The 26,322-nt window shown below is 39.7% G+C and overlaps 2 protein-coding genes across 6 annotated transcripts in view; one reads left to right on the forward strand and one right to left on the reverse strand.

The window, feature by feature from the left end:
• The window catches only part of MGAT4A (alpha-1,3-mannosyl-glycoprotein 4-beta-N-acetylglucosaminyltransferase A), a 144,285-nt gene extending 137,729 nt beyond the window's left edge, over positions 1-6,556 (forward strand). For all 3 annotated transcript variants that reach the window (XM_036879986.2, XM_036879988.2, XM_036879987.2), the window contains exons 15-16: positions 5,237-5,349; positions 5,480-6,556. In XM_036879986.2, coding sequence (XP_036735881.1) covers positions 5,237-5,349; positions 5,480-5,506 — 140 coding nt within the window. In that variant the 3' untranslated portion in view covers positions 5,507-6,556. The remainder of the gene's footprint in view (positions 1-5,236; positions 5,350-5,479) is intronic.
• A 4,991-nt stretch (positions 6,557-11,547) lies between these two features.
• Positions 11,548-26,252, reverse strand: UNC50 (unc-50 inner nuclear membrane RNA binding protein). Of its 3 annotated transcripts, none has more exons than XM_036879990.2 (6): positions 26,229-26,252; positions 24,790-25,073; positions 23,904-24,024; positions 13,252-13,391; positions 13,058-13,159; positions 11,548-11,885 (listed from the first exon to the last, which is right to left on the reverse strand). In XM_036879990.2, the coding sequence occupies exons 2-6, from the start codon at positions 25,067-25,069 to the stop codon at positions 11,749-11,751; spliced, it is 780 nt and encodes a 259-aa protein (XP_036735885.2). In that variant the 5' UTR covers positions 25,070-25,073; positions 26,229-26,252; the 3' UTR covers positions 11,548-11,748. The 3 variants fall into 3 exon arrangements, with proteins under 3 accessions (XP_036735885.2, XP_036735886.1, XP_057352940.1); XM_036879991.2 differs by having other exon boundaries at positions 26,120-26,242; XM_057496957.1 differs by lacking the exon at positions 26,229-26,252 and adding an exon at positions 25,696-26,017.
• Between the last annotated feature and the right edge of the window lie 70 nt (positions 26,253-26,322).

Here is a 26,322-nt window from a genome sequence, read left to right on the forward strand (position 1 = left end):
TTGTGAGAGGCTTTGTGGATCTTCCCCTAGTGAAACAACCATAACTGTTGAAAATTGTTTTTTAAAAAATACAGCAAATGGAGTAACGTATACTCATGAAAATCTAAATCTCCGTAAGAACGTGAAGAGTCTGTGGCACTGAACCCTGACCGCTCCATTATCCACATTGCCTAGGCCCAGGGAGATGGGAACTTTGCCCTGTGGGTACAACCAGGAGCACCGGACTCCCTCCTGTGCCAGCTCCCGCTCTAGGGCTGTGTATCTCACCAGCACCTGGCATCCCACCCCCACCAACTCCAGGTTGCAGTAGGCAGTAGCTCGATTCCAGCAGAGAGCAGTTGCTTTCCTTCCCCACCTAACCTCCAACCATGGGGTGGAATCTCCACTCCAGGCACCGCAGGCCAAGGATTCTAGGCCCTGATCACCATCACCCCAACTACTGGGAGTCGTGAGTCAAGATAACGAAGGGCAACCACCACACCCAGGGCTCTGCTTAGAAAGCAGGACTGTCACCCCAAGGGAAGTGGGCTGCTGTCCCTCCAAAGCAGTGGTGTGGAGATTTTCTCCCAGGTGGAGGCAAGAAAGTTCCAGACTAAGGATGCTGTGAAATACAGTGGAGATTATTGGTTATAAGTGATTAAGAGGAGGTGAGTAGCTATATTCAGACTAAACTGTAGCCCATCCAGAAATCTGACAAAGATAACCAAAGAAAGAAAGAGCCATCCTGTGTGGGAACGACCCAGAGGGTCCTGGATCTAATTGGATCAGCGTGTACAGTAGTTTATGCCCAAGGACTTGTTGAGAACAGTAGACAATCAGCTCCCAGTTATTGGAGGCCTGATGGTGAAGGTGATGTCAACTAGACGGGTGCAGTATGGTAGCTAAGGACACTCTCTGTGAAAGGAATACTAGATTTATTAAGTAGGTTATAGTTAAGAAAAGGCAGAAGAGCCTTTCACAGAGAAACACTTCAGAAGAAATGGCCTAATCAGGGTATGGCAGAAGGAGGTCCACAGAGGGCATGACTTCAGAAGTCCCTTCCAGTGACAGGACTGAGGAGTCTAGTCACTAGTAATTTGCTCCTCCATTTTCCCCTTCTTCCCTGTCTTTTAATGCTTTCCTACCAGACCACTAAGTTAAAGACAAAGTTCAATTTGTTGCTTTAAAAAGGTAACTTAAGTCTCCATCCTCTTCTTCCCTCCTCCCAGTGCTTCCCAGAGGCAATTCCCATAATGACTGTGTCCTTCCAGAAGTATTCTATTCATAAATGAAAACATCTGAATATATTCTTTAAAAACACAGTCAACACAAATAACATATTCTATAATTTTGCTCTGTCTTGTTTTTTCACTGAATAAAATACATTCGTACATGTGGAAGATGAACATTTTTTTAAATTGTAAATATTTCAAATGCACAAAAAGATACAAATAATAATATAAAGAATATCTGTGTGTCCAGCTTATGATTTGCCAATTTAGTTGTTCTTCCCTAATATCTTTTCCCCTTCCACTCATGGGTAACTACTATGCTAAGTTTTGTGATTACCATTTCCATGTATGCTTTTACTCTGTATATATAGCATATCTCTCGAATGATGCACAGTGTTATTTGGCTTATTTTTAAATTTGATATAAATGATACCATTCTGTAGTCTACAGTTTGTATTTTTTTCACTCACCACTGTGAGATTCATCCACATGGATGTGTGTGTCTATGGCTCATTCATTTCCATAACTGTGTAGATTTCCATGGATGAATATACTACTGTCTATTCTTTAGTTTGATCATAAAGTTTGTTTCCATTTTTTTTTGCTATTCTAACCACTGCTGATTTGAATACTTAAACACATGTATGATAGTTTCTCTGCAATATATACTTAAGACTGGAAGTCTTCAGTTGCATTACGTTCAACTTCATTCTTTTTATTCTTTCTTCATTCTTTTAATTGGCTGCCTAGTATTCCCTTGCATTGGCACATTATCATCTATTTAGCCAGCCTCTTAGTGATGGACACACCTAGGTTGTTCGCAGTTTTTGCTGCAGTATGTAAACTCTCCTTGCACATGGGAAAGTACACCTCTATAGGGTAAACCAGCTGGCTGAAAGTGTCTCAGTGAGGCCAGTTATATCATTTGGTAATTATTTTTCTAATTAAATGAACTCATCAGGTGACAGTATCTCATTAATTAGAATATTTCAAGTTTAACAGTATTTTTCAGCCCTGAATCCCCTGCCTAATTCAATATAACACTTTTTGTAGCATATACTCCCTACCCCAGTTCAGCCCCAAGTAAGGACATGCATTTATGAAATGAGCTTATTGATAATTTTAAAATAAAAACATTACTCTGGAAGTTCAAAAGTTTAATATTTCCTATGCAAATTAATATCAGTCTTTTCTCGTATGGTTTTCAGTTTGAATGTATCTTATATCACTGTAAGCTTTGTCACTATATTGTAAGACTTTAGGATGGACTATACATAATGTAACAGCACAGGGTCAGCAAACTACATACAGCCCATGGGCCAAATCTGGCCTACTACATGTTTTTGAATGGACTATGAACTAAGAATGTTTTAATTTTTTTTTCATTGTTTACTTTTCATTCTTAAATGGTTTTAAAAGCTGAAGAGTATATTGTGACATGTAAAAATTATATAAAATTCAAGTTTCAGTGTCCATAAATAAAGTTTTATTGGAACACAACAGTGCTCATTTGTTTATGTATTGTCTGTGTGCATTTATGTTACAACAGCAGATGAGTGAATAGCTGAAATAGAGACTGAGATGGTGCTCTCATTGCGTCGAATTGCTGCTCAGTGCACTGCAAACAGCAGTGGTGCATTTATAATTTGACAGCATTTCGAATGCCACACATATCACCATACTGTGGCATTAAAAAAATTTGCCTGTGTTTATCATGTCAACATGAGAAAATAAAAGTGAATTTTGAACATCCTGCTTTTTAATACGGTGGCATGTGGGTGATTCTGTAGGAAGAGCTGGCCGATCGGCAAGACAGTGATTATGCAGTGACGCTGTATAGCTGTGCTGCAGAATGCTTTAACATAACAAAGTGCGCACAGCAATACCCAACCTACAGGAAAGCAGTGGCCAGAAAAATTTGAAAATGCTGAATAGAATATTCCACCATAGCAGAATGACTTCACAAAAACAAGAAGTCCAAATGAGGCTGTACCCAAAGTGAGTTTCAAGGCGGCTTGTACGTTAGCCAAGCAAATAAAAAGTACCATTTACAGATGGTACTTAATTCAACATGTTTGATTGCCACAGCCAGAAATGTTATGTGCAGGGAAAATAAGCTTAAGACTACAAGGCTTTTGGCAATATGGTCTGGAAGAGTTGAGGACATTGGGAACAAATCTATAGTTGAAAAGCAAAGATAATGAAAAGAAAAAATAGTAAATCCTGCAGACAGGAATATTCTCAAACAAGTTGAGAAAACACAGATTTTTGCTACAATCTGAAGTGGAATCTGCTAAGATGTGTTACAGTGAATGGGGGAAAATATGTGTGGAGAGAAGGTGGCTTAGTTGGTAAATTTACAAAGCTTATGAAAATGTGAGATGTTTAAAGCCTATGGCTGTTTATTTTCTTATTCATCAGCACCTGCTGAAAATATTTAAATCTGTCATGTATCTGTTAATTGAACAGATGGTGTCAACTGAACTTTATTCACTCTCATAGACTTTGCCATCATCAGTTCTGTGAACTTTCATCATGACTAGAAACTGAATATCCTGACTTGCCCTACTGCACAGCATTTCGGGCTTACAGGTGGTAAAACTTTATTGTGAAACTTTTTTGAGTTCAGGAGCAAGACTGAAATTTTTCCAAGTGAGAAGAAATTCTCTTAACCACTATTATCTTTTTGGAAATTAGCTTTCAATGCAGGCTTTGTAATATTTCTTAATTTAACCCCAAATTTTAGGACAAAATAGTACTTATATGCAAAACCTGTATTGAGTGAAGTCATTTTGATGACAATTAACATTATTTGAGCTACAAGTAATATCTAGCTAATTGAGGAGCTTTCACCCAACCTTTGAAAATTATTTATCTGCAGTATAATGATACAGCATAAGGCAGATATCAAAGAGAAGAATCAAAACAATTTCATAAATACTTTCCAAGTAATGAGTATGTTCCATCAAAGTCATGTGCTTATAGATTGATACCAGTAGTTAGCAGTATTTAGGCTATGTGAAAGGAAATATTCAAGATAAAATATATAAAATCTAATAGATCCACATTAACAGATAAACATTTGCAATCAGTTCTGATGATAAGGAACACTAATTTTGAATCCCACTAAATTAAAATGTTATCCCCCAAATGGAATAACGTTCTCCTTCATACACCTGTAATAGCAAAAACAAAAACAAAAAACAAAAAGCTCACACTCACTTGTTCATATATTTTGAATTTCATCAATAAGAATTTTGTGGAAATTTGTTTTCTCTCTTACTATATGTAAGTATCTACCTGGTATCCTCAGTTTTCCTTGTGGGTCCAGAAAGCCCAAAATATTTACCTGCCTGTTACAGAAAAACTGCCAGTCCCTGGCATAGAAAGATGTGGCTCAGAACAAACCATTTCCTGTCACATTTCAACAGTACTTAATATTTTTGTCTAAAAAAGATTATTCCTTACAGCAAGCAGACTTGGGTATAGAGAACTTCTTGGTCCTTATCCCTACAGGAGAGGTTTTTTTAGTTTGTCAATTTATAATGGAGTTTTACATTGGAATTGCCTTGAGGTATCACCACTTAATTCCTAGATGTGACCTTGGGAAGAATACACATAGATTGAGCCCCTGCTCAAGGCCAACCATTGTATGTCTAAGGAAAGCATTGAAATTTGTGTAATTGACTTAACCCTCAAAGTGGATAGACCAAGTGATGGTACAGAGTATATTTTGGTAAGGTTTGGGTAAGTCACATTTTGCCCAATTATCCCAAGAGGACTGATGCAAGAACAAATATTTTTTTAAATTTGCAATAAGAAAAAGTATAGCTCTGCCTCTTAAATAGGTTGCTTCTAATGTTTTTAAAGCATACACTACTTAATGAAAATGTAAAAGTTGAATAAAAGTAGAAGGAAAATTCACCCATAATAAAAATATTTTGATGTTTTCCTTTCCTGCTTTAAGTCAGTGATATATGTGCTTATTTCAGTCTACCCAACAAGTGCTGGTTTTTATTTTGAAGGAAAATTTGAGAATGGTGTTGCAGAAGGAATGGTGGATCCCAATCTAAACCCCATTTCAGCCTTTCGACTTTCAGTTATTCAGAATTCTGCTGTTTGGGCCATTCTTAATGAGGTAAGACAGTATATTAAATCAGTGAATCCGCTTAGATTTTACACTTTTTTACATTTTGATTTTATATTTAAGGCCATTTTGGAATTGAAAATTAATTGCCTATCATACTCTTCCCTGTTTTGTATTTCAGATTCATATTAAAAAAGTCACCAACTGATCATCTCCTAAGAAACCAACACATTTTTTCCTGCGAATTTGTTAAAGATAGTTAAGCATGTTCTTGTTTTTAACCTGAACACTACCTCTTGTGAAATCTACTGTAGATAAGATGATTGTCATTTCCACTCGGAAAGGGAATCACCCATGGATAATTGTATTCATTTGAACCTAAGCTGTCCTCCAATTTTAACTTAACTCAAACATTTTACAGTTATGACAGCCTGTAATATGACTTGTACTATTTTGGTATTATACTAATACCTAAGAGTTGTACATATTGTTACATTCCTTAAATTTGAGAAAAATTAATGTTAAAGAAGTTTTATGAAGGGGGTACTTTTGAAGTTCATTTATTTTACTATTACAGACCCTCTTTTATAGATTATCAGGGATTATATATATATAAATGTATAAATATACATAAAAATGTTATGGAGTTAATTTATTAGAAACACTTAAGAAGTACATATTTTTGTGCAGTAAATTTTGAATCAGAACTTTTTTTGAAAGCCAGTTACCTTGCTTTTTTAAGTTCTTTCTGTATTTTTCTTTAGAAATGCAAACGTTACAAATTAATGCCATTTTTCAGATCCACTGCCATTTAAGAATGATTCTAGATTGATTTCCTAACTGAAGTACTTTTATAATCACAGTTATGCTGAACAAAATATTTTCAAAGGCATTTGTCATTCCTTAAAGCCAAGATTTTAAAGAACCTTGTCTTTCCTGACGGTTATTTTTTCTGTATATGGTGTATAGCCGCAAAAAATCAGTCTGATAATTTTAATGTGCAGGGTGATGCCTTCACCCCAAATTATTAGAGACTTTAACTCATTACGTTTCCTCTGATAGGTATAATGGCAAACTCTTCTTTTTTTTAATCTGTCTTTAATCCATGAATTAGATGCATTACCTCTTGCTGATCCTTTTATATCTGCACTCATTGTATGAGTTCTGACAAAATGTTTTCTAGGTAATACCACTGTATGAGTCATAATTGGTTTAATTTTAAAGAAAAATAAAATTGTAATATTGTTTTTTGGTGAAAGGTATTGTAGCAGTTGTATGTTTTTCCAAAATGATTTATTCTGTTGCATTACAGACTTACAAGTAAATTCATATCCTAAGAGAGTATTTCCTACTCTTAAATATGCAATTCCAGATGATATTACAACTATGAAAAAAATATCATCTGCCTTAGCAATTGCTGATCTTTACCAAAAGTATTTTACTTTAAAAAATTCTGAATTGTCATCATCAGCTTGCAACCAGTCTGGTGTGTCTCAGGTGGGCCATGGAAGTACAGACTGATCTGGCCTTCAGAGAAGCTGGTGGCTGAGGCCTTGGCGCTGCTGAAGGCCCCAGCTGGTTGCCTTTGGCCTGGCAGAGCTTCACTGGGTTACCAGTATGTCGGACAAACACCTTCCCAACAGCATCGTTTCTGTGCAGTGTTAGGAAGTGAAGAAGTTGGGAACAATGAGAGAGAACAGTTATTTCCATTACTCCATGTTGGAAAAATTTTTATTACTTTTCTTGATTAAAACATCACATGGTGCCAAAAATGATTTTTATGTCAAAGTCCAGTTAAAATTCTTACTGGGTTTTTGAAATTTACTTTTTATTTTCTTCTCAAATCTCCTTGGCCCAGTGCCTTCTGACAAATTTCATTTGAAAAGAATAGCCTTTCATTATAAAATTTTGGCACCAGTGTAATGTGAAATTACTGCTCTAACAACTAAGTATCAGGACATAAAAATCTAGAGGTGGGTTTAGAAGTCCCAAGTTTACCTGCATCCTAAGTAGCCAACCCCGATTTCAGGAAGAAAGGCCATGCTCCGAAATCTAGGTAGGGACAGTTGCTGCAGCTCATCGCCGTTTGTAAGGGCTTCTCAATCTTCAGGCTGAGCCTCACCAGCCAGCCTCTTCCTGTTGTCTTGCTGCCTCCCCTCCTGGCCATGGCTCACCCCTTGTTCCTGAGAACACCTTCAGCCAGACCTTACCCAGCTTTCAAGGACTATCGTGTGCACAGCTCTCCATGAATCTGCTCCCTGTGCCCAGCAGTGCCTGGCACATGGCAAGTGCCAGTCAGGGTCTGGATGCAGGGACCAACTGTCTGCCCACACTCTCCTTTCTTTTCCTTACCTCCCCTTACCTACTATCCTTGCCACACACACACTCAGCTCTCCAGTGTTTGATGGATTATGGGGAATGTGTGCATGCCTGCAGCCTCTTCTCTCTCACCAACTGAAAGCTCCTGAGGACGAGCCTAGAGCTCATCTGTGCACTCATGTGATCTCCTTGCTAGTCGCTATCTCCTCTTCCCCCCCTTCTGTACTGCACAGTTAGAAGCAGCCATGCTTTCCTCAGCAAGCAAGTATAGCAGGGGCCTTTCACAGTGTTAGGGTGAAGTGCAGGGACATACCATCAGAGGTGAAGAGGACCTGGAACTGGGCAAAAGTTAATACTTGACCTTGAGAGGGCACTGAACCACTTTTACCAAAATAGTGAATGGGAAAAAGTGTCAGATTTGGGACTAATTGTTTTTATCCATCCATCATATGTATATGACACTTTGGTATCTATCTAGTGTGTGCTTCACATAAACTCAGACTCCAGAGCTATGCTGTTCTGCATACATACAGTAGTCACTAGACACACGGTGGCTAAATAAATTAACCAGACATTCAGCGTCTCAGTCACACTAGCTGCAGTTCATGTGCTCAACAGGCACTCGTGGCCAGTGGCTGCTGGATTGGACAGTAAAGGTCTAGAGCATTTTCCTCACTGCAGAAAGCTCTGTTGGACAGTCCTGTGTCAAGAGTGCTAATGTGAGCATTTTAGGAAGCAGAATAATGAATTCTGATTATGAGGTTAAAAGCAGACATGCAGAGGTATCATAATGCAGAATTATGATGAGTATTTTGGGGGAGATGAGAAGGTTGAGCATTCTGAATTTGTAGGATTCTAAGGTCTAAGATTTCTAAATTCTTTGAGTCTCATGTGTTCTTTACAGCATGCACTGTACCATACCATGTAGTCAAAAAGGAGCAACAGTTTCAGTTAGAAAAGCCTTGGAAAAAGTGAATGCAGATGGATTCTTAGCATATAGGCTATATAGACATGCATGCATGTATTAATTCAACCATTGGAGATGTCTTTGAACAAAGATAAGGCTTTTCAAGTTGTTGGTTGCATTAGTAACGGTAAATTAGAAGGTGTCATTTTAAAAACTTTCATTAATATTCTGAGGGCTGCTTCTGAGTATGTCACAGTCATGAGAAAACATCATCTGTCAACAGGGCCGCCCTCCAAGACAAAGTTGGTTTGTGAAAACAGCATGTTCGGTGAGATTGCTTTAAGTAGTAGCCATGTATGTTTGCAGGAGCCAGAATTCTATAAATGACCCCCAGTGATCTTTCAATGTGGTTGGTCCTGTGACTGGTGCTGCATTACACAGCAGAAGGGAGGTTATCCAGGGGCCGCTTGTTTAATCACGGGAGCCCTTGACAAGCAGAGTTCTCTCAGGCTGGAGTTAAGTCAAGAGATTCAAAGCAGGACTCACGGCACTTGTTGCTGGTTTATGATGGAGGTGGCCACCTGTGTGAAGAATTGCAGATGGCCTTACATTACTGAGACATATGGGAGGTAATGGGAGCTGCTGTCCCACAGCCACAGGCACTGGATTCAGCCGACAACCTGGAGGAGCGTGCAGGTAGACCCTCCGCCAGCAGCTGAGGGCCTAGCCCTGCCGACACCATGTCTGCAGCCCTGAGACCCTAAATAGGAAGCTCAGTCAAGCCTGCATGGACTTCCAGCCTGCAGAGCTAATAAATGGGTGTTGTTTTAAGTTTCTAAATTTATGATGTTATGCAGCAATAGAAAATGAATACAATGTTTAAGAGGAAAAGTCTTCATACTTGATTTCCTCTAGTATATTGGCTATTTCATGATAAACACATGAATTAAATTTTATGCTAGTCCATCATATACCTGGGCCTCATCTGGGATCTCTCTGCCGGAGAACTCACAGTCTGGAGGTTGTTGGCAAAACCTTGCAGCTCCTCAGTAGTGTTGCATAAAGAACTGCTAGAAACAGTGCAGGAGGAGCAGCCAGTGTGCAAGGGATCTTTCTCCTCTAAGAGGTATTACTAAGTCTGCTCTGAGCCTGGCAGTGTATTATGTAAGAATCATGAACAGTGGCATTTTAAATAAGATACCGAATTAAGAGAAAAAAAAAAAAACTGCCTCTATGTAGATAATCCACTTTGTATTGGGCTTTTTTTTTTAATCAAAATTTATTGTTTACTACCTTGATGAAAGTAGAGCTAAAGGAAAATGAGAGGCTAAGACTGTCAAAAGGTCAGAAATTTTAATCATACTATTTTAGCATTCTAAGGGTACTTAGATGTCCCAACTCTCTCATTAAACAGGAAACCTTCCCAAGCTATATAACAGTGTTTATAGTGTGAAATTAATTTTGATAGTTTTAATATTTTAATTAATCTTGATAACTGCCACAACTAGAATGCATACTTTAATGCATGTGAATGTGTGGTGCTGAAAATACCACCATAGTATTATTTAAAAAGAAAAAAGGATGTTATATTATTATATATATCCATATCATCAATATCATGTATAAACTTTTATTAGCTGAGGACACTCATTTCACCAGTTTGGGCACTAACTAGATCATTTCCAAAGGAACAAACAAGAGATGACACTCCAGTGTTTGAGTTGAGAATTTAGAAGACATTTTCTCAAGAAAGTAAACTGTGTGTCGAATGGAAAGTGCTTTGTGCAAACTATCATTCCCTGTGTTAACACTGCAGTAAAAATGTCAAGAATAGTGGTGCTAAAATTGTTCTAAAATATTGTTTGTTGTGGGGATACTTCCCTTGAACATTAGGGAGGCTATTTTATGTATGACTTGCTCTTCATTGTTTCCTGGTATTAGTAATTAGCAAATTGCCCAGCAATCAGAGGTTTGGTACTTTAGTTTCGTTAGCATTCCATTATTTATTTGAAATGCGGTGTTTGCTGAAAGTAGGTGAAAATACTTTTAGAAACATATTCTGAGCCTTAAAAATGGCTGGTCTCGACAGTACTGTAAGATGCACTGCCAGCAGATTTGATATTTTTCAGTAGAGACAGCAATGTTTTCTAAGATTCAGAAATCAACTGATCACACCTAACAATTACGTTTCATTGTTCTTATTGAGACTGTTTTGCAAAGGTCTTCACATTGGGAATGTTCCTGGGAGCATGCCTTGGAGAAGCAACCTGAGCAGCTGTTTTCCCAGGTTGTACCAGATTTTCTTCCTCCTTAAATGTATTGTACATATTCTCCTTACAATGTCTTCACTAGTTGAATGGGTAATATCTGTACGAATATTTTAGGCACCTGCTGGATTTTTAAAGGACGATTACTTCCAAATTTGCTGCTATAATTGAAGAAAACTTAACTGGTTTTGTTGACTGTGCCTTTTTCACTGGTTCTGTGCCACAACTGTACACCTGTATTTGAAATGAAGTTTAAAAAGTACTTCTAATAAAAATAGGTAAAAACTTAATGAGTAGCAAGGTTTTTGTTTATTAGTTTTAATGCTGATAATAATAGTTTATTTGAACTACTTTCAGTCAGAAAACAGGAGTGCATCTTCTGTGTGGTTTTTTGAAATTCTCTAAAGAAGGCATTAGTCTTAACACTCATTGGCAATGTTACGCAGGTGTTTACTCAGGCACATAAGCTTCTTCAATCTAATGTATATTGTTTTGGAGTTTCTTTCATAGCAAATCAGGTTAAGGAGGCTTTTGAAAGTTAGACTAGGATCATGTGGCCTATCTAAATACAGCCCATTAGAAATGTGGGCAGACTATAAATCTTGTCAGCAACACCAGGAGGGAATGTGATTATCATCACGTTCTCCAAATGGCTACTGCCAAAAAAATAATTCATATTAAAAAGTCTTACCTTTCTAGTCTCCTCATGCCCTTAGTACATCATTCTTATATGTGCAATTAGAATAAAACACATGCTTTAGCTTAAAAAATATTTATTATAGAAATGTACATTTAGTTAATTTTAAGGAATGTACTTGACAATAATGTTACTATTTCCTCAAATTTGCAAACTTTACACCATTAATATCTACAATGATAGTTTATTTACAAGTTTCATAGGAAATCACTTCACCAATACTGCTGACACAGTTAAAATGTAACAGTCTCACTTTCTTTTCACTTCACTCTGTACTTGTAGAAGGTACACAGTGTGTGGGTAAAGTTCCATCCTAGTGCCAGTGACAGTCCATAGAGTAGGATGAGAGGTGCAAATGGATAGAGAAGAATGACTGTATTTTTCAAAAATGGCAATGCTGGAAAAGAAATCCAAATTAATTTAAAAAGAAATATGACCAATAAGTAAACATTCTGAAAAACAGCTCTTCTACAACATGTGGGGCCAAGAAGGAGTGTATATTTTGAACTAGTTAGATGCTGTCTATAGCCACTCTCCACCGTGCTTCCTTCTTATTCCTGGTATGAAGAAACCCAGGAGAGGGATTATTTCAGCACAATGGCTAAGTGAGAAGCAAATCTAGGGCTAAGAGAAGGTAAGAGCTAGACACAAACATCACAACTACTAAGAATGGTCAATTTCAACCTGTGACTGCTTCAGAGGCCTCTAAGAGTCCATCTTAAAGACGTAACAGAAGCCAACGGTATCCTAGGACGGTATTATATCCCTGGCAAAGCAGCAAAGGGAGCATGGGCGAGAACAGCAGTTCTGACCACAGGAGCCAGTCATATGTGCGTGCAAGTGGTAAGTATTCACAGAAAGGTCCTAATCTTTCACTGACAACGATGGACAGGCTAAAAACAATGTAACACTAATAAATTGTGAGATCTCTAGATTTAAACTCAGCTCTATTTAATGGAGATAATTTCTTAGCATAAATGAAGAATGTAAATATATTTCTCACTTAAACCAAGAAAAATGAACTGACAGCAGAATTTAACAATAAATTTGCAAAGATATGCTGAGGTTAGTGTATCTTCTGTGACCTGATCTTCTGATCATCTACAGAACCATACAGTGATGATAAAAACGGGAAGTGAGGTGAAGGTTTTACATGCACTGAAGTTCACCTGTATAGCTATGTGCCCATGCATAAGGCCCACCCTTTCCTTTCCTCTAACCTACTTACTGTTGGGAACCCGAAAGCCTGGGGGAAGAGCAAGAGGAAACAGGTTACAGGTTTGTGCAAGTAACTTGGAGACGGTCAGTATGGTCTGACAAGTCCCTTGAAAGTGGCAACCACACCACTTTCTAGCTGTGGGACCAAGGGCAAGTGTAATCCCTCTGGTCCTGTTTCCTCACCTGAAAAATGGGGATAAGTAAACCTGTATCATATAATCGTGAAGATTACATGAGACAATTCATCTAAAACACTTGGGACTGTGCCTGTAAGTTCTCCATACAAGCTAACTGTATTATTGTTAAAACCACCCATTATGTATTCAGTCAAGGAAAACAGTAATCACTCACCACTGTACCCCAGGAAGGTTACATAGATGTAATAGCCAACTGCAACCAACCATAAGGTATTTCCAACTAAATAGCCAATAAATGTGTCTGTCAGGATAACATCTGTGGGAGAGAGGCATACAATGAATCTCCTTTCAAAAAGTGCATACAGTGAAGACTCTTCAATGATATCTTTAGTAGTAACTGCTACTTACGGTTGATGAACAAAAGCTGGATGAAGTGCAAAATGACGAGGAGAGGATAAAAAGCATTCAGATGCACGTCGAAGGCATAACCCCACTCCACATCATAGTCTCTGCTCTGGCGCTTCACTAAATACTTGTTAGAGATGAACCTGAAGAACAAAGTTAAAATTATCTTTAATAACACAGTAAAATTCTATAAATATTTACTACCTTCTACATACCAAGCATTATTCCAGGTATTAGAGATACTGCAATAAAACACAAAAATCTCTGCCTTCAATCTAGGGGGAGTAGTAGATGGACAACAATATCAGTACATGTCAGGCGGCAGAGTAGGAAGGCAAGGCAGAAACCTCCCACGTACACACCAAGGAAGCAAATACACCTAACCCTGAAAACAACTGCAGACCAGGCCACACACAGAAAGGTAAAGTGGCAGAGCCATAATCAAGAGAGACCCAAGACGTTTCCCAATCTCAGCCCACAAGCAGAAGAGGAACAGAGCACTAACAACAAACTAGCAGAAAGAGAAATCGGGAAAACAATTCCATTTACAATTGCATCAAAAAGAATAAAATGCCTAGGAATAAACCTAACCAAGGAAGTGAAAGAGCTGTACTCTGAAAACTGTTAAGACACTGATGAAAGAAGTTAAAGACGACACAAATAAATGGAAACCTATCCCATGCTCAGGGATAGGAAGAATTAGTATTGTCAAAATGGACATCCTTCCCAAAGCAATTTACAAATTCAATGCAATCCCTATCAAAATACTAACAGTTTTTTAATGAATGAGAACAAACAATCCTAAAATTCACATGGAACCACAAAAGACCCTGAATAGCCAAAGCCATCCTGAGAAAGAAGAACAAAGCTGGGGATATTACGTTCTTTAAGCTATAGTACAAAACTACAATGATCGAAATAGTATGGTACTGGCACAAGAACAGATGCATAGGTCAATGGAACAGAGTCCAGATATAAACCCATGCTTATATGGTCAATTGAGATATGATAAAGGAGCCATGAATATACAATGGGAAAAGGGCAACATCTTCAATAATGTGCTGGGAAAACTGGACAGCATTATATGCAAGAGAATGAAACTGAATTGCTGTTTTAACTCCATACACAATAGTAAACTTGAAATGGATTAATGACCTAAATGTAAGACATGAAACCAAAAAACTCTTAGAAGAAAACAAAGGCAAAAATCTCTTGAACATAAGCAGTCTTTTCCTGGACATATCTCCTTCGGCAAGGGAAACAAAAGCAAAAATGAACAAATGGGACTACATCAAACTAAAAGGCTTCTGTACAGCAGCAAAGGACACCATCAACAGAACAAAGGCATGGGGCAATATATTCATAAATGATTCATCCAGTAAGGGGTTAACATCCAAAATTAATATAAACACTTCAAATACCTCAACACCAAAAAACCCCCAAATAACTTGATAAAAATAGGCAGAGGACCTGAACAGACATTTCTCTAAAGAAGAAATACAGATGGCCAACAGGCACTGAAAAGATGCTCCACATCACTAATCATCAGGGAAATGCAAATCAAAACCACAATGAGATATCACCTCACACCAGTCAGAATGGCCACTATCCAAAAAACAAGAAATAACAAGTGTTGGTGAGGATGTGGAGAAATGGGAACCTTCCTACACTGTTGGTGGGAATGTAAATTGGTGCAGCCACTGTGGGAAGCAATATGGAGGTTCCTCAAATAAAACTAAAAACAAATACTGTATGACCCAGTAATTCCACTTCTAGGAATTTACCCAAAAAAATCACAAAATGCCTGATTCAAAAAGATGTGCTATGTTTATTGCCACATTATTTAAAATAACCAAATATGGAAACAACCAAAGTGTTCATCAATAAATGAATGGATGAAGAAGAGATGGTACACATATAATACACAATGGAGTACCATTCAGCCATAAAAATGAAAGAAATTCTGCCATTTGTGACAACATCGATGGACCTAGAGGGTAGTATGCTAAGTGAAATAAGCCAGGTGGAGAAAGACAAATACCATACAATTTCATGTATTTGTGAAATCTGAAAACAAAACAAAATGAACAAAATAGCAGCAGACTCACAGACACTGAGAAGTGACTAGTGGTTGGGATAGGTGGATGGGGGGGCTGAGGGCGATAAAAAATTCTCAATCATAATATAAGCTGGTCACAGGGATGGTAGTACAGCATGGAGAATATAGCCAATGATTCTGTAACATCTTCCTGTGTTGACAGATGGTAACTGCACTTGTGGGGATGAGGATTTAATAATGGGGGTAACTGTAGAACTACTGTGTTGTATACTTGCAACCAATACAAGATTGTATATCAATTATACTTCAATAAACATAAATAAATAAATAGGCATGTCAGATGGTGCTATGGAGGAAAATAAAGCAGTGGAAGAGGACAGAGAAGACAAAGTTGAAATGCAGTGCTGAAGATGGTACTCAAAAGAAAGAGACATCTGGGTAGAGACCCCAGGGCAGTGACAGGAATCAGCTGAGGCAGAGCCTTCCAGCAGAGGGGAGTCCAAGCACTGAGGTGGCAGGGTGCCTGGCGCATATGAGGAATGAAAGGAGGAGACAAGGGACTGGGAACAAGTGAGAAGAGCAGCAGAAAATGAAATAAGAAAAGAAACATGGAGCCAGATCTTATCAAGCACATGGCCACCTAAGACCTCTGGCTTTGACTCTTAGTGAAACTAAGAAGTCACCATGAAATTCCCAGAAGAGTGTCTGACTTGCTACTGAGAACAGACTGTAGGGTCAAGAGCAGGAGGAGAGAGACCAGCTGGGATACAGTTGCATGTGGAGATGAACATGGTGAAGCCATGGAGGCACTGACATGGGATACGCCAGAGTGTGAAGGCACAGCCAGCAGGGTTTGTTCAAGTACTGGATGTGGAGAAGAAAAGGGTCAAGGATGACTGAGAGACTGCCTTAAACAAACAGAAGATTGAGCTGCCATTACCTGAGGGGGGCTGGCTGCAGAAAGGGGGGACTGGGGCCAGGAGGGTAAATGCGGGGGTTTGGATTTGGCCTGTTATGTTGAAGATGCCTATTAGCATGAAGTAAGTAGACAGAAAGTCTAGTTAGACTGGAGGTCAGAGGAGAGGTCCACCCTGGAGATAGAAAGTCATCGTGTGTGATGGTATTGAAAGCCATGGGCCTGAATGAGATCACTCAGAGATGAACACAGAGAACAGGTCCCAGCCTAGGGCCTGGGCAAACTCCCTATGAAAAGGTCAGGGAATCAGGAGGAAAGGGTAAGGTAGAGCGGCCAGTGACATATCTAGCCATGAGGACAATTACTCAAGTTCATGTTTCTGTTCCACAGCATGGCCTACTAGTTCAGTTAAATGAAGGAAAAGTAAAATATTCAGGCAATAGAAAAACAGATCTTCAAAGGAAAAGAACAAAAAGGACACTGTATTATATATACAGCTGTGGAAGTCCAATGGACTTTTTTAAAGTGTGATTTCATTTCAAGAATACAGTTAAAATACTATGCCTGTAGTGGAAATAAGATAGGGAGAACATGGCACAGCACTCATAAAACAGTCCTGTGCTCAGTTACCTGGCAATGTCAAATAATACTGCTTTGCTTGATACTGCTTTGCTGGACCACAGGGAGCTTACCTAAACATCTTACATTTTAGCCAAAAACACGTGCCATGGAATGACTGGGGTAAGCGCCTCGCTCACTGAACAGCTCCCGTCTGTGGTCGGTCCTCCTCCCACTGTCCTATGTCAGCAGGCGCTTTCCATGCTTCTGTCCTCAGTCCGAGTCCTAGAACCCAGCCCTGAGACTCCGGCCCTCTCCTGAGAGCCCAGAGACAGCAGCGGTGTTCACCTCCCATCTCGTGTTAATGGTGCTCGTCACGCCCTCGCCTTGGTCCAGATGCTATCAGTGCAGGGTCGTTTCCCTCTTGTCTACTGAACCTGTATTTCCACCAAACGTTCAACAAACCACCTAACTCAACACATCCAACATGCGTCCTCAGCACTCGCCACTTACTTCTGGGCCAAAACCTTGCAGGACATCCCAAAGGAGGCCTTGGCCTTCCGCTCTTCCCCACCTCACACCCTGTTTCCCCAGGAAGTGCTCCAGTCCACCTCTCTCTCCTGTGACCACCCACTTTCTGGGCCTCCTCTACTCTCACGCGGACCGTGGTCACTGTATCCAGCCTTGCCCTTTTCCCAGATCCTCCCCCTCCACTGCAGCAGAAAAGACTTTTTCTAACAAGTAAATGTGATATTATTACCTTACTTTAAAGCCTGCAAGCACCCTAGCTCTTCCCCATCCCCAACCCACATATGCAGCCTATCAGGTAAGTTCAATTCTTTTTTCTGGTTGCACTTAAGGCCAATTTCTCTAGTTACCTCTCTTCCCCAGCCATTCAGTGTCACCCTGTGCCCCTAGATCTAGCATGCTGTTCTGCACCCCACGCCTTTGTACCTGGTACCAGGAATCAACTATTCCATCTCCCCCAAACACCTCCTCATGCTGGTTCCTGGGTGTCTCTGGGATGAATGACTTCCATTACATATCATCATTTCTAGTTCCTCACACAATTTACAACACAGACTCTTAAAAATATACTGAACCCTAGGGGAGGTCCAATATGGTGCACAGAAAGAGCTTGAACTCACCTCCCACATTCTCATCAAATCTGTATCCACATACAGAGCAATTCCTCCTGAGGAAGATCTGAGGGCTGCGGGAACAGTTCCTGCACAGTGAGGGATACAGAGATCCCATAAAAAAATGGCAGGAGAGATGGTGACAGGGAAACAGTGGGAACCCCGCCCCGGTGCAGCTACAGCAGCAGGGAGGGATCACTGAGGGACCCTAGCACAGGAGCGCCTGCCCTAGGACACAGGAAAAAAGCCCACACTTTAAACGGCAGGTTTTCAAAACTAGAACATGCGTCAAACAGCGAGGGAACCAGCAGGAAACTCTCTCTGGGATTAGAGGCACAGGGCAGCACACTGACAGTGCTGAGGAAAGCAGGGCCCAGAGGCCCACCCCAGACCCAGACATACCAAGGCAGCTCTGACCCAACCCCGCCACACCCAAGTATGCCCACCCGAGATCCAGCACCCACATCAAGGAGGCACCCATGTGGCACCCACCTGGGCTCACCCAGCCCACATTCCTTCATCCCCATCAGCCCTGTCAGTGTACCCCAGCAGACACCCTGGCCCATACCCACCCAGCCTCCAACCACGCAAAATCACCAGGCACGTGCAGCCTATCCAGGGGACATTCCTACACAAGACCACACTTTCAAGACTGGGAGAGAAAGCCACCTTGCCTAATTTATAGGTACACAGAGAATCACACAAAACAAGGAGACAGGAATAGGCTCCAATCAAAAGAACCAGGCGAAACTCCAGAAAAAGGACTAAAGGAAACAGAGTTAAGCAATCTATCTGATAAAGATGCAAAGTAATAATTATAAAGACACTTACTGAACTTGGGAAAAAAGTGGTTTAACTCAGGGAGAACCTAAAGACACACTCAGACTAAAATTGAAGGGATGAAGAAAGACACTCCATGCTAAGAGGGAAAAAAAAAAAGCCAGAGTAACAGTACTTATACCAAACAAAAGACTTTAAAAAAAGACTTTAATAAAGACAAAGAAGGACACTATATAATGATTAAGGGCTCAATAAAGCAAAAAGATACAACAATTGTAAATTTCTATGCAACCAAGAGAGGAGCACCTGAATATATAAAGCAAACTAACATAAATAAGAGAGAAATTGACAATAATGCAATATAAATAGTAGGGAACTTTACCACACTTACATCAATGAATACATCATCCAGACATAAAATCAATGTGGAAATAGCAATTCTCAATGACGTATTAGATCAGTGGACTTAATAGATATGTAGAGAACATTACATACAGAAACAGCAGAATACACATTTTCAAATGCACATGGAACATTCTCCTGGATTGGTCAAACACCAGGACACAAAAATCCTCAGTATTTTTAAGAAGATTGAAATCATATCAAGCATCCTTTCAACCACAACAGTAGGGACCTGGGACTTAATGACAAGAAAAGAAACAACAAAAAAACCCCACAAATGTGGAGGAAGAGCATGCCATTAAACAACAAACGGTCAACAAAGAAAAGAGAAAATCAAAATCTACCTAACAGAATAATGAAAATAAACCCCAATAGTCAAAAATCTTTGGGACACAGCAAGAACAGTTCTAAGAGGGAAGTTACAGTGATACAGGACTATGTCAAGAAACAAGAAAAATCTCAAAACAGTCTAACTCTACACCTAGAAGAAAAAGAACAAAGCCCAAAGTTATCAGAAGGAAGGAAATAATAAAGATCAGGGTAGAAATAAAGGGAAGAGAGCAAAAAAAAAATCAATGAAACTAAGAGCTGGTTCTTGAGGAGTCAAAGTCAGAAATGAAAGAGAAGTTACAACTGACAGCACAGAAATAAAAATGATTGTTAAGAAATTTACAACGAAAAATTATATGCCAACAAATCAGAAAACCTAGAATGGGTGAGTTCCTAGGAACATGAGGTCTTCCAAGAAATAGAAAAGCTGAGCAGACCGATTATTAGTAATGAAATTGTATCGGTAATCAAAAAACTCCTGACAAACAGAAGTCTAGGAACAGTTGCTTCACAGGTCAATTCTACCAAACAGAAGAGTCAATACTGATCCTTCTCAAACTACCCCAAAAAACTGAAGAGAAAGGAAAGCTTCCAAATTCTACAAGGCCAGCATCACCATGACACTGAAACTAGAGACACTGAAAAAAAAGAAAATTACAGACCAGTATCACTGATGAATATACAGATGCAAAAATCCTCATAAAAATATTAGCAAACTGAATTCAAAAGAATTAATACATTAAAAGGATCACTAGCCACAACCAACTGGGATTTATTCCAGGGATATAAGGATAGTTTGATATCCACCCATCAATGTGATATGCCACATAAACAAAAGGAAGGAAAAAAACTATATGATCATCTCAACAGATGCTGAAAAAGCATTTGGTAAAATTCAGTATCCATTCATGATAAAAACTCTCAACAAAGTGGACAGAGAAAATATCTCAACATAATAAAGCCCAGATATGACAAACCCACAGAGAACATGTTACTCAATGGTAAAGAGCTGAAAGCTTTTCTTCTAACATCAGGGATGCCCACTCTCATCATTTTTATTTAAGATAGTACTGGGAGTCCTAGCCACAGCAATCAGGCAAGAAAAAGAAATAAAATGCATCCAAATTGGTAAGGAGGAAATAAAACTGTCATTATCTGCAGATGACATATGATACTATATATAGGAAACTCTACAAAGACCCTACCAAAAAACTGTTAGAACTAATAAATGAATTCAGTGAAGTTGCAGGCTACAATATCAATATACAGAAATTTGTTGTGTTCCTATATACTAACAATAAACTAGCAGAAAGAGAAATCAAGAAAACAATCCCATTTACAATTGCATCAAAAAGAATAAAATACCTGGCAATAAATTTAACTAAGGAGGTTAAGACCTGTACTCTGAAAACTTAAAGACACTGATGAAAGCAACTGAAGATGACCCAAAGAAGTGGAAAGCTATTCCATGTTCATGGATATTAGTAATTAATACTGTTAATATGGCTGTACTATCCAAATCAATCTACAGATTCAATGAAATCCCTATCAAAATAGCAATGGCTATTTACACTGAACTAGAGCAACTGATCTTAAAATTTGTATGGAACCACAAAAAACCCAAATAGCTAAAGCAATCTTAAGAACAACAAAGGTGGAAGTATCTCAATCTGGTTTCAAACTATACTACAAAGCTACAGTAATCAAAACAGTATGGTACCAGAAGAAAAACAGTTACAGAATAGAGAAACCAGAAATAAACCCATGCCTGTATGGCCAATTAATATATGACCAAGGAGGTAAGAATATACACTGAAGAAAAGACACTCTTCAATAAATGGTGTTGAGAAACTGGACAGTTACATGCAAAAGAATGGAACTGGATCACTGTCTCATACCATATACAAAAACAAACTCAAAATGGATTAAAGACCTAAATATAAGACCTGAAACCATAAAACTCAAAGAAAACATAGGCAGTAAACTCTCAGGCATTGGGATTAGCAATGTTTTTTTATCTGTCTCCTCAGGCAAGGACAACAAAAGCAAAAGTAAACAACTGACACTACATCAAACTAAGAACACTCCTACACAGCAAAGGAAACCATCAACAAAATGAAAAGGCAGCCTGCTAAATAAGAGAATATATAGTTGCAAATAATTCATCAGATAAGGGGCTAATATCCAAAATATATAAAGAACTCATATAAAGCAAAACAAAAAAACAAATAATCCAATAAAAAAATGGGCAGAGGACCTGAATAGACATTTTTCCAAAGAAGACATACAGACAGCCAACAGACTTGAAGAGAATGCTCACCATCACTAACCATCAGGGAAATGCAAATCAAAACCACAATATCACCTGACACCAGTCAGAATGGCTAGTACCAAAAAAGACAAGAAATAACAAGTGTTGTCAAGGATGTGGAGAATAGAGAGAACCTTTGTGCACTGTTGGTAGGAATGTAAACTGGTGTAGCCAATATGGGAAACAATATGGAGGTTCCTCAAAAAATTAAAAATAGAATTACCATTAGACCCAGTAATCTCACTTTTGGGAATTTACCTGAAGTAAACAGTATCACGAATTTGAAAAGATATATGCATGCCTGTGTTTATGGCAGCATTATTTACAATAGTCAAGATACAGATGCAAACCTAAGTGTCCAATGAAAGATGTATAAAAAATTATAATTGGGAGTTTTTAATTGCAATTGGCCAATGATAGATGAATGTATACAAAAATTGTGCTACATATACATTAACAGAGTATTTACTCAGCCATTAAAAAAAAAGAAATCTTGCCATATGCAACCATGGACCTAGAGGGTATTATGCTAAGTAAGTCAGACAGAGAAAGATAGGTATCATATGATTTCCCTTTTATGTGGAATCTAAAAAGTAAAACAAAACAGACTCATAAACATGGAGAACAAACTGTGGTTGCCATGGGAGGGTGGGGTAGATGGGCAAAATAGGTGAAGGAGCTAAAGAGGTACAAACTGCCTATTATAAAATAAGTCATGGGGATGAAAAGTACAGCATAGGTAATACAGTCAATCATACCATAATATCCTTATCTGGTGACAGATGGTAACTAGACTTATCATGGTGAGGATTTCAAAATGTATGCAATTACTGAATCACATGATGGTTGTACACCTGAAACCATTATAATATTGTATATCAAGTATGCCTCAAAAAAATGTACATATACCTAGTCAGTCCTTTTCTATTTAACTCAGGCTGTAACACAGACTCATACTAAAGGTACTATACTCCAGGATAAATGGGTTTCTGTGGCCTCCCAGAGTTGATGCGTGCACAGCACAATGACTGCTACAAACTAAACTACTGCTTTGAAAGGCTTACTCATTGAAATTTTTCCATATGCCATGTTTTTCATGGATATTTTGATAATGAATATGTGACTTACATTAGTTAGCAGCATTATTTTTAGGCCAGATTTTAGAATTAGATTAATGATGCACAGCACTTCTTACCTAGTACATAAAAAGCCTGTACTGTACAAAGGAAAATAAAAGGTTGGTACCATCAGAGATTATAGTCTCAGAATTTTGTTTAAACTATTAATAGCTACCAGTTATTAAGTACTCACTGTATGGCAGCTTTTCCTACCACAATCTTCTCAAATACCTGACAAAATAGATATTTGATGCCATTTCCCAGAAGAGGTGGCTGGGACTAAGAGTTACACAGTAAATGACTGAGCTGGCATTTGAACCAGGTCTCTCTGACTGCAATGTCCCATACTGTCTTCTCTGATATACAATAACCACCCACCCTACTCAACCACTGAGCTCACCTGCCGCATTTCCTTCACCCAGCATGCTACTCACCACCCAGGAGCACTGTATCTGTGAGAACACTGAAAAACCAAACACTGCATTTATATTCAGGACACTTCCATTGTTAAGGCAAACCAGACAAAGTTGCAGTCAGACTGAGACCCCTTTCAACAAAACCTGTGTGTGTGTGGATGTGTGTGAGAGCAGGAAGGCACCAGGTCTAACCAAAAAAGTCCCTTCCCAAGTGGACTTCATTTAATGGCAAAGACTTAAAGTAACATTCCATGAAATCACCCTCTAGATCTTAGCCATCTGGAAGTGATCCACAGACAAATGCAGCAAAAATGATGCCATCATCCAGACAATTTAAGCAGAATTGGCTAAATGCAGAGTATTTTTGCCATATCAGATTTTGTTAAGTCTGATATAATCATTATTTCAATTCTTATTTGCTGCACTTTGATAACACAGACCATGCCTCAGAGTACTTTCTGATACAGGTACCAACACAGAAGGACAAGTTATAATAATCTTGGCAGACAAAATTGATGCTTTCAGTTTACTTATCTCATCTCAGTTTCTATCAGCTACTCTATCTCTAAAGTAAGCAAATGCTGGCTGCACAGCAGTGTCTGAAAAACCAAACTTATGGTACTTACCACATTAAAGTTGATATGAGAAGACCAACACCTATGCAATCTATGAATACAACCCAAAGAAGAAGCTTCATCGTCTCAAAAAATCCCATGTCCAGCACAAAGCCAAATCCTATAGTGGACACTGAAAGGAAGATTCATTCAAGATCATTCAGACATTTTGCTAGGTTCTGGGGATATGGGGCACAGTTTAGATGCCAACAGTTGAGTGGGTGATTCCAACATGTAAACAAAACCCCAAAGATGTGTTGTATGTAATTAAGAGACGTAAACCATCTCGGAACACAGAATGACCACTGAGACATTTTAAGTTTATTGAGGAGGCCCCTGTCTCGTCTGTGGTTCTCCAGGGTAGGCCCAGCATTTAGAATACCACCATTACTGAAAAGGCACTCACATATTTAAGTCCAACAAAGGTGAAAAAAATCTTAAGACATTTCAACACCCTAAAGGTAGTTTAGTACTCTTTCACTACACTATTGAAGAATTTTAAAGTGGTTTCTGAAGTTCACATTAGTGCTTTCAGAGCTCTCACTCTGGATTTGTCTGACTGTGAAATGCAATTTCCAATCCTGATATTCCTTTTCACAGTAAGTTTGCATTTGGGTAGCAATTTACTTATCATAGTAGTTAAAAGACATGGAATGACTCTGTCCTCTCCTTTTCAAAGTTCCCTGGTAGCAGCTTACTCTGCTTGGGACCTTTAGAACCAGGAAGAATACAGTCTTCTTTTCTATGAGATTTTTGAGACTTCAGAAAGGAAGAAACAGATTCAAATATCCCCAAGTTCTGACCCACAACACGTTTCTAACAAAAGATTCTCCAAATGACAAGTCCACTCTGAAACAATTTGCGCTTTCAACTCTACTGCAGGTAAACTATCACTTACCACAGAGCCAGATACTTAATAAGACCAAGAAAGCAGGGTCATCTCTGGCCCACTGATCCTTCGTTTGCTTTCGATAATGAAAGTTTCTATAAACCCTCTGAGGGGAAGTGAACAGGTAGAGCATCTGCCAGGCAGCAAACTCAAAGTCCATCTGCCGAAAACGAAAAAGCCTTCGCAGGTACTTGTAGCGTTTTGCCCCAGCAGTGTGTCTTGCTGCATCCCTGGAATTCAACACTCCGTTCCCCTGCATTGGGGAATTCATTGAAATACTAGGTAACATCCTCCTAGATGGAAGGAAAAACATTCTTTTATAAGTAAACTGAACAAACTGTTGGCTACTAGCACCCCTTCTCTGAGCTTTTTAGAAGGGAGGGCACTTTACATTTCTACCCCAATCCTTGAGAAGAGTCAGGGGTCAAAAATGAGTGGAGTTGGTTCTGAGGCTTGTTTTGGAGCTTAGAGAACTGGCGGTTGCCCTTTTGAACCATTGTTAACACACAGGGTCCATACCTTTCCCACACTTCACCCCCCTCAATCTTCAGACAACCCTCCCAAGTAGCTACTGCTGAGAGAGAGAGAGAGAGAGTAGGGAAAGTGGGCACTGGGAAGTTAATTAACCCCCTCATGAGTAGAGAGAGAGTGGTGGAGCCAATATTCGAACTTAGGCACTGGCTCAAAATTCTGTACTCTTAAGCCATCAAGCCTTTAGGGGAAAGCTCTTGTTTAAGCCGATCACAATGTCTCCGACGGGGTAAAATAAAGGGCCTCTTCACAGAGGTCCATCAGCACCTGACCAGCAAGCAACTCGTCCACTACAGTGTGATCTAAAGACAAAACTCAGATTTATACTGTTTTGCTCCCTAATAGGTCAGCAGGGAAAACGACAGCGTGGGAGTCCGGTCCCACCGGTGTGAAGCAAGGTGAGCGCAAGTCACCGTCCGGCCCCGGCGCCCACAGCCCAATCTCGGGCTCCACCTCCCAGGCCTCCGCGACGCCCGCTGCGCCCGACCGGCCCAGCTGCTCCCCGCCAGCCCGGAGCCGCGGGCAGGGCTGCCAGACGTCGCAGATAAACACACAGGAGGACGCCCCGTTACATTTGAATCTCGGACGCAGTAATAACTTCTAGTACACGCACGTCCGAAACACTGCGCAGGACATACTACAACACTGTTGTTTATCTGAAATTCAGCCGGAACTGGGCGTCTTATCTGGCAACCCTGCAGCAGGCCGGACAGCCGGACCCAGGTGTGGCCCCTTGGGGTCCGAGTGACGCTGAGCCGCGAGTTGCCGGAGGAAATAGCACGCGGGCAAGCCGAAGCGGAGGCCTCACCTGGAGCCCCGCTGCGCCTCCACCCGGGTCCTGTCTAGCTCGCCACCTCCTCCCGGCAGCTGAGCCGGGCCCAGCAGCCGCCAGGCCAACTTCCCCTCCCGCAACGTACCCGGCGCTCCGGGCGCGACGCGTCACGTGCGCCCACTTCCGCTGCGCGCACGGCCTCTCGGTTAGTGTAGTCCGCCGTGGTCCGCCGGAAGATG

This window comes from Manis pentadactyla, chromosome 2 (genome assembly GCF_030020395.1).
Source record: "Manis pentadactyla isolate mManPen7 chromosome 2, mManPen7.hap1, whole genome shotgun sequence".
In the NCBI taxonomy this organism is placed as follows: domain Eukaryota; kingdom Metazoa; phylum Chordata; class Mammalia; order Pholidota; family Manidae; genus Manis; species Manis pentadactyla.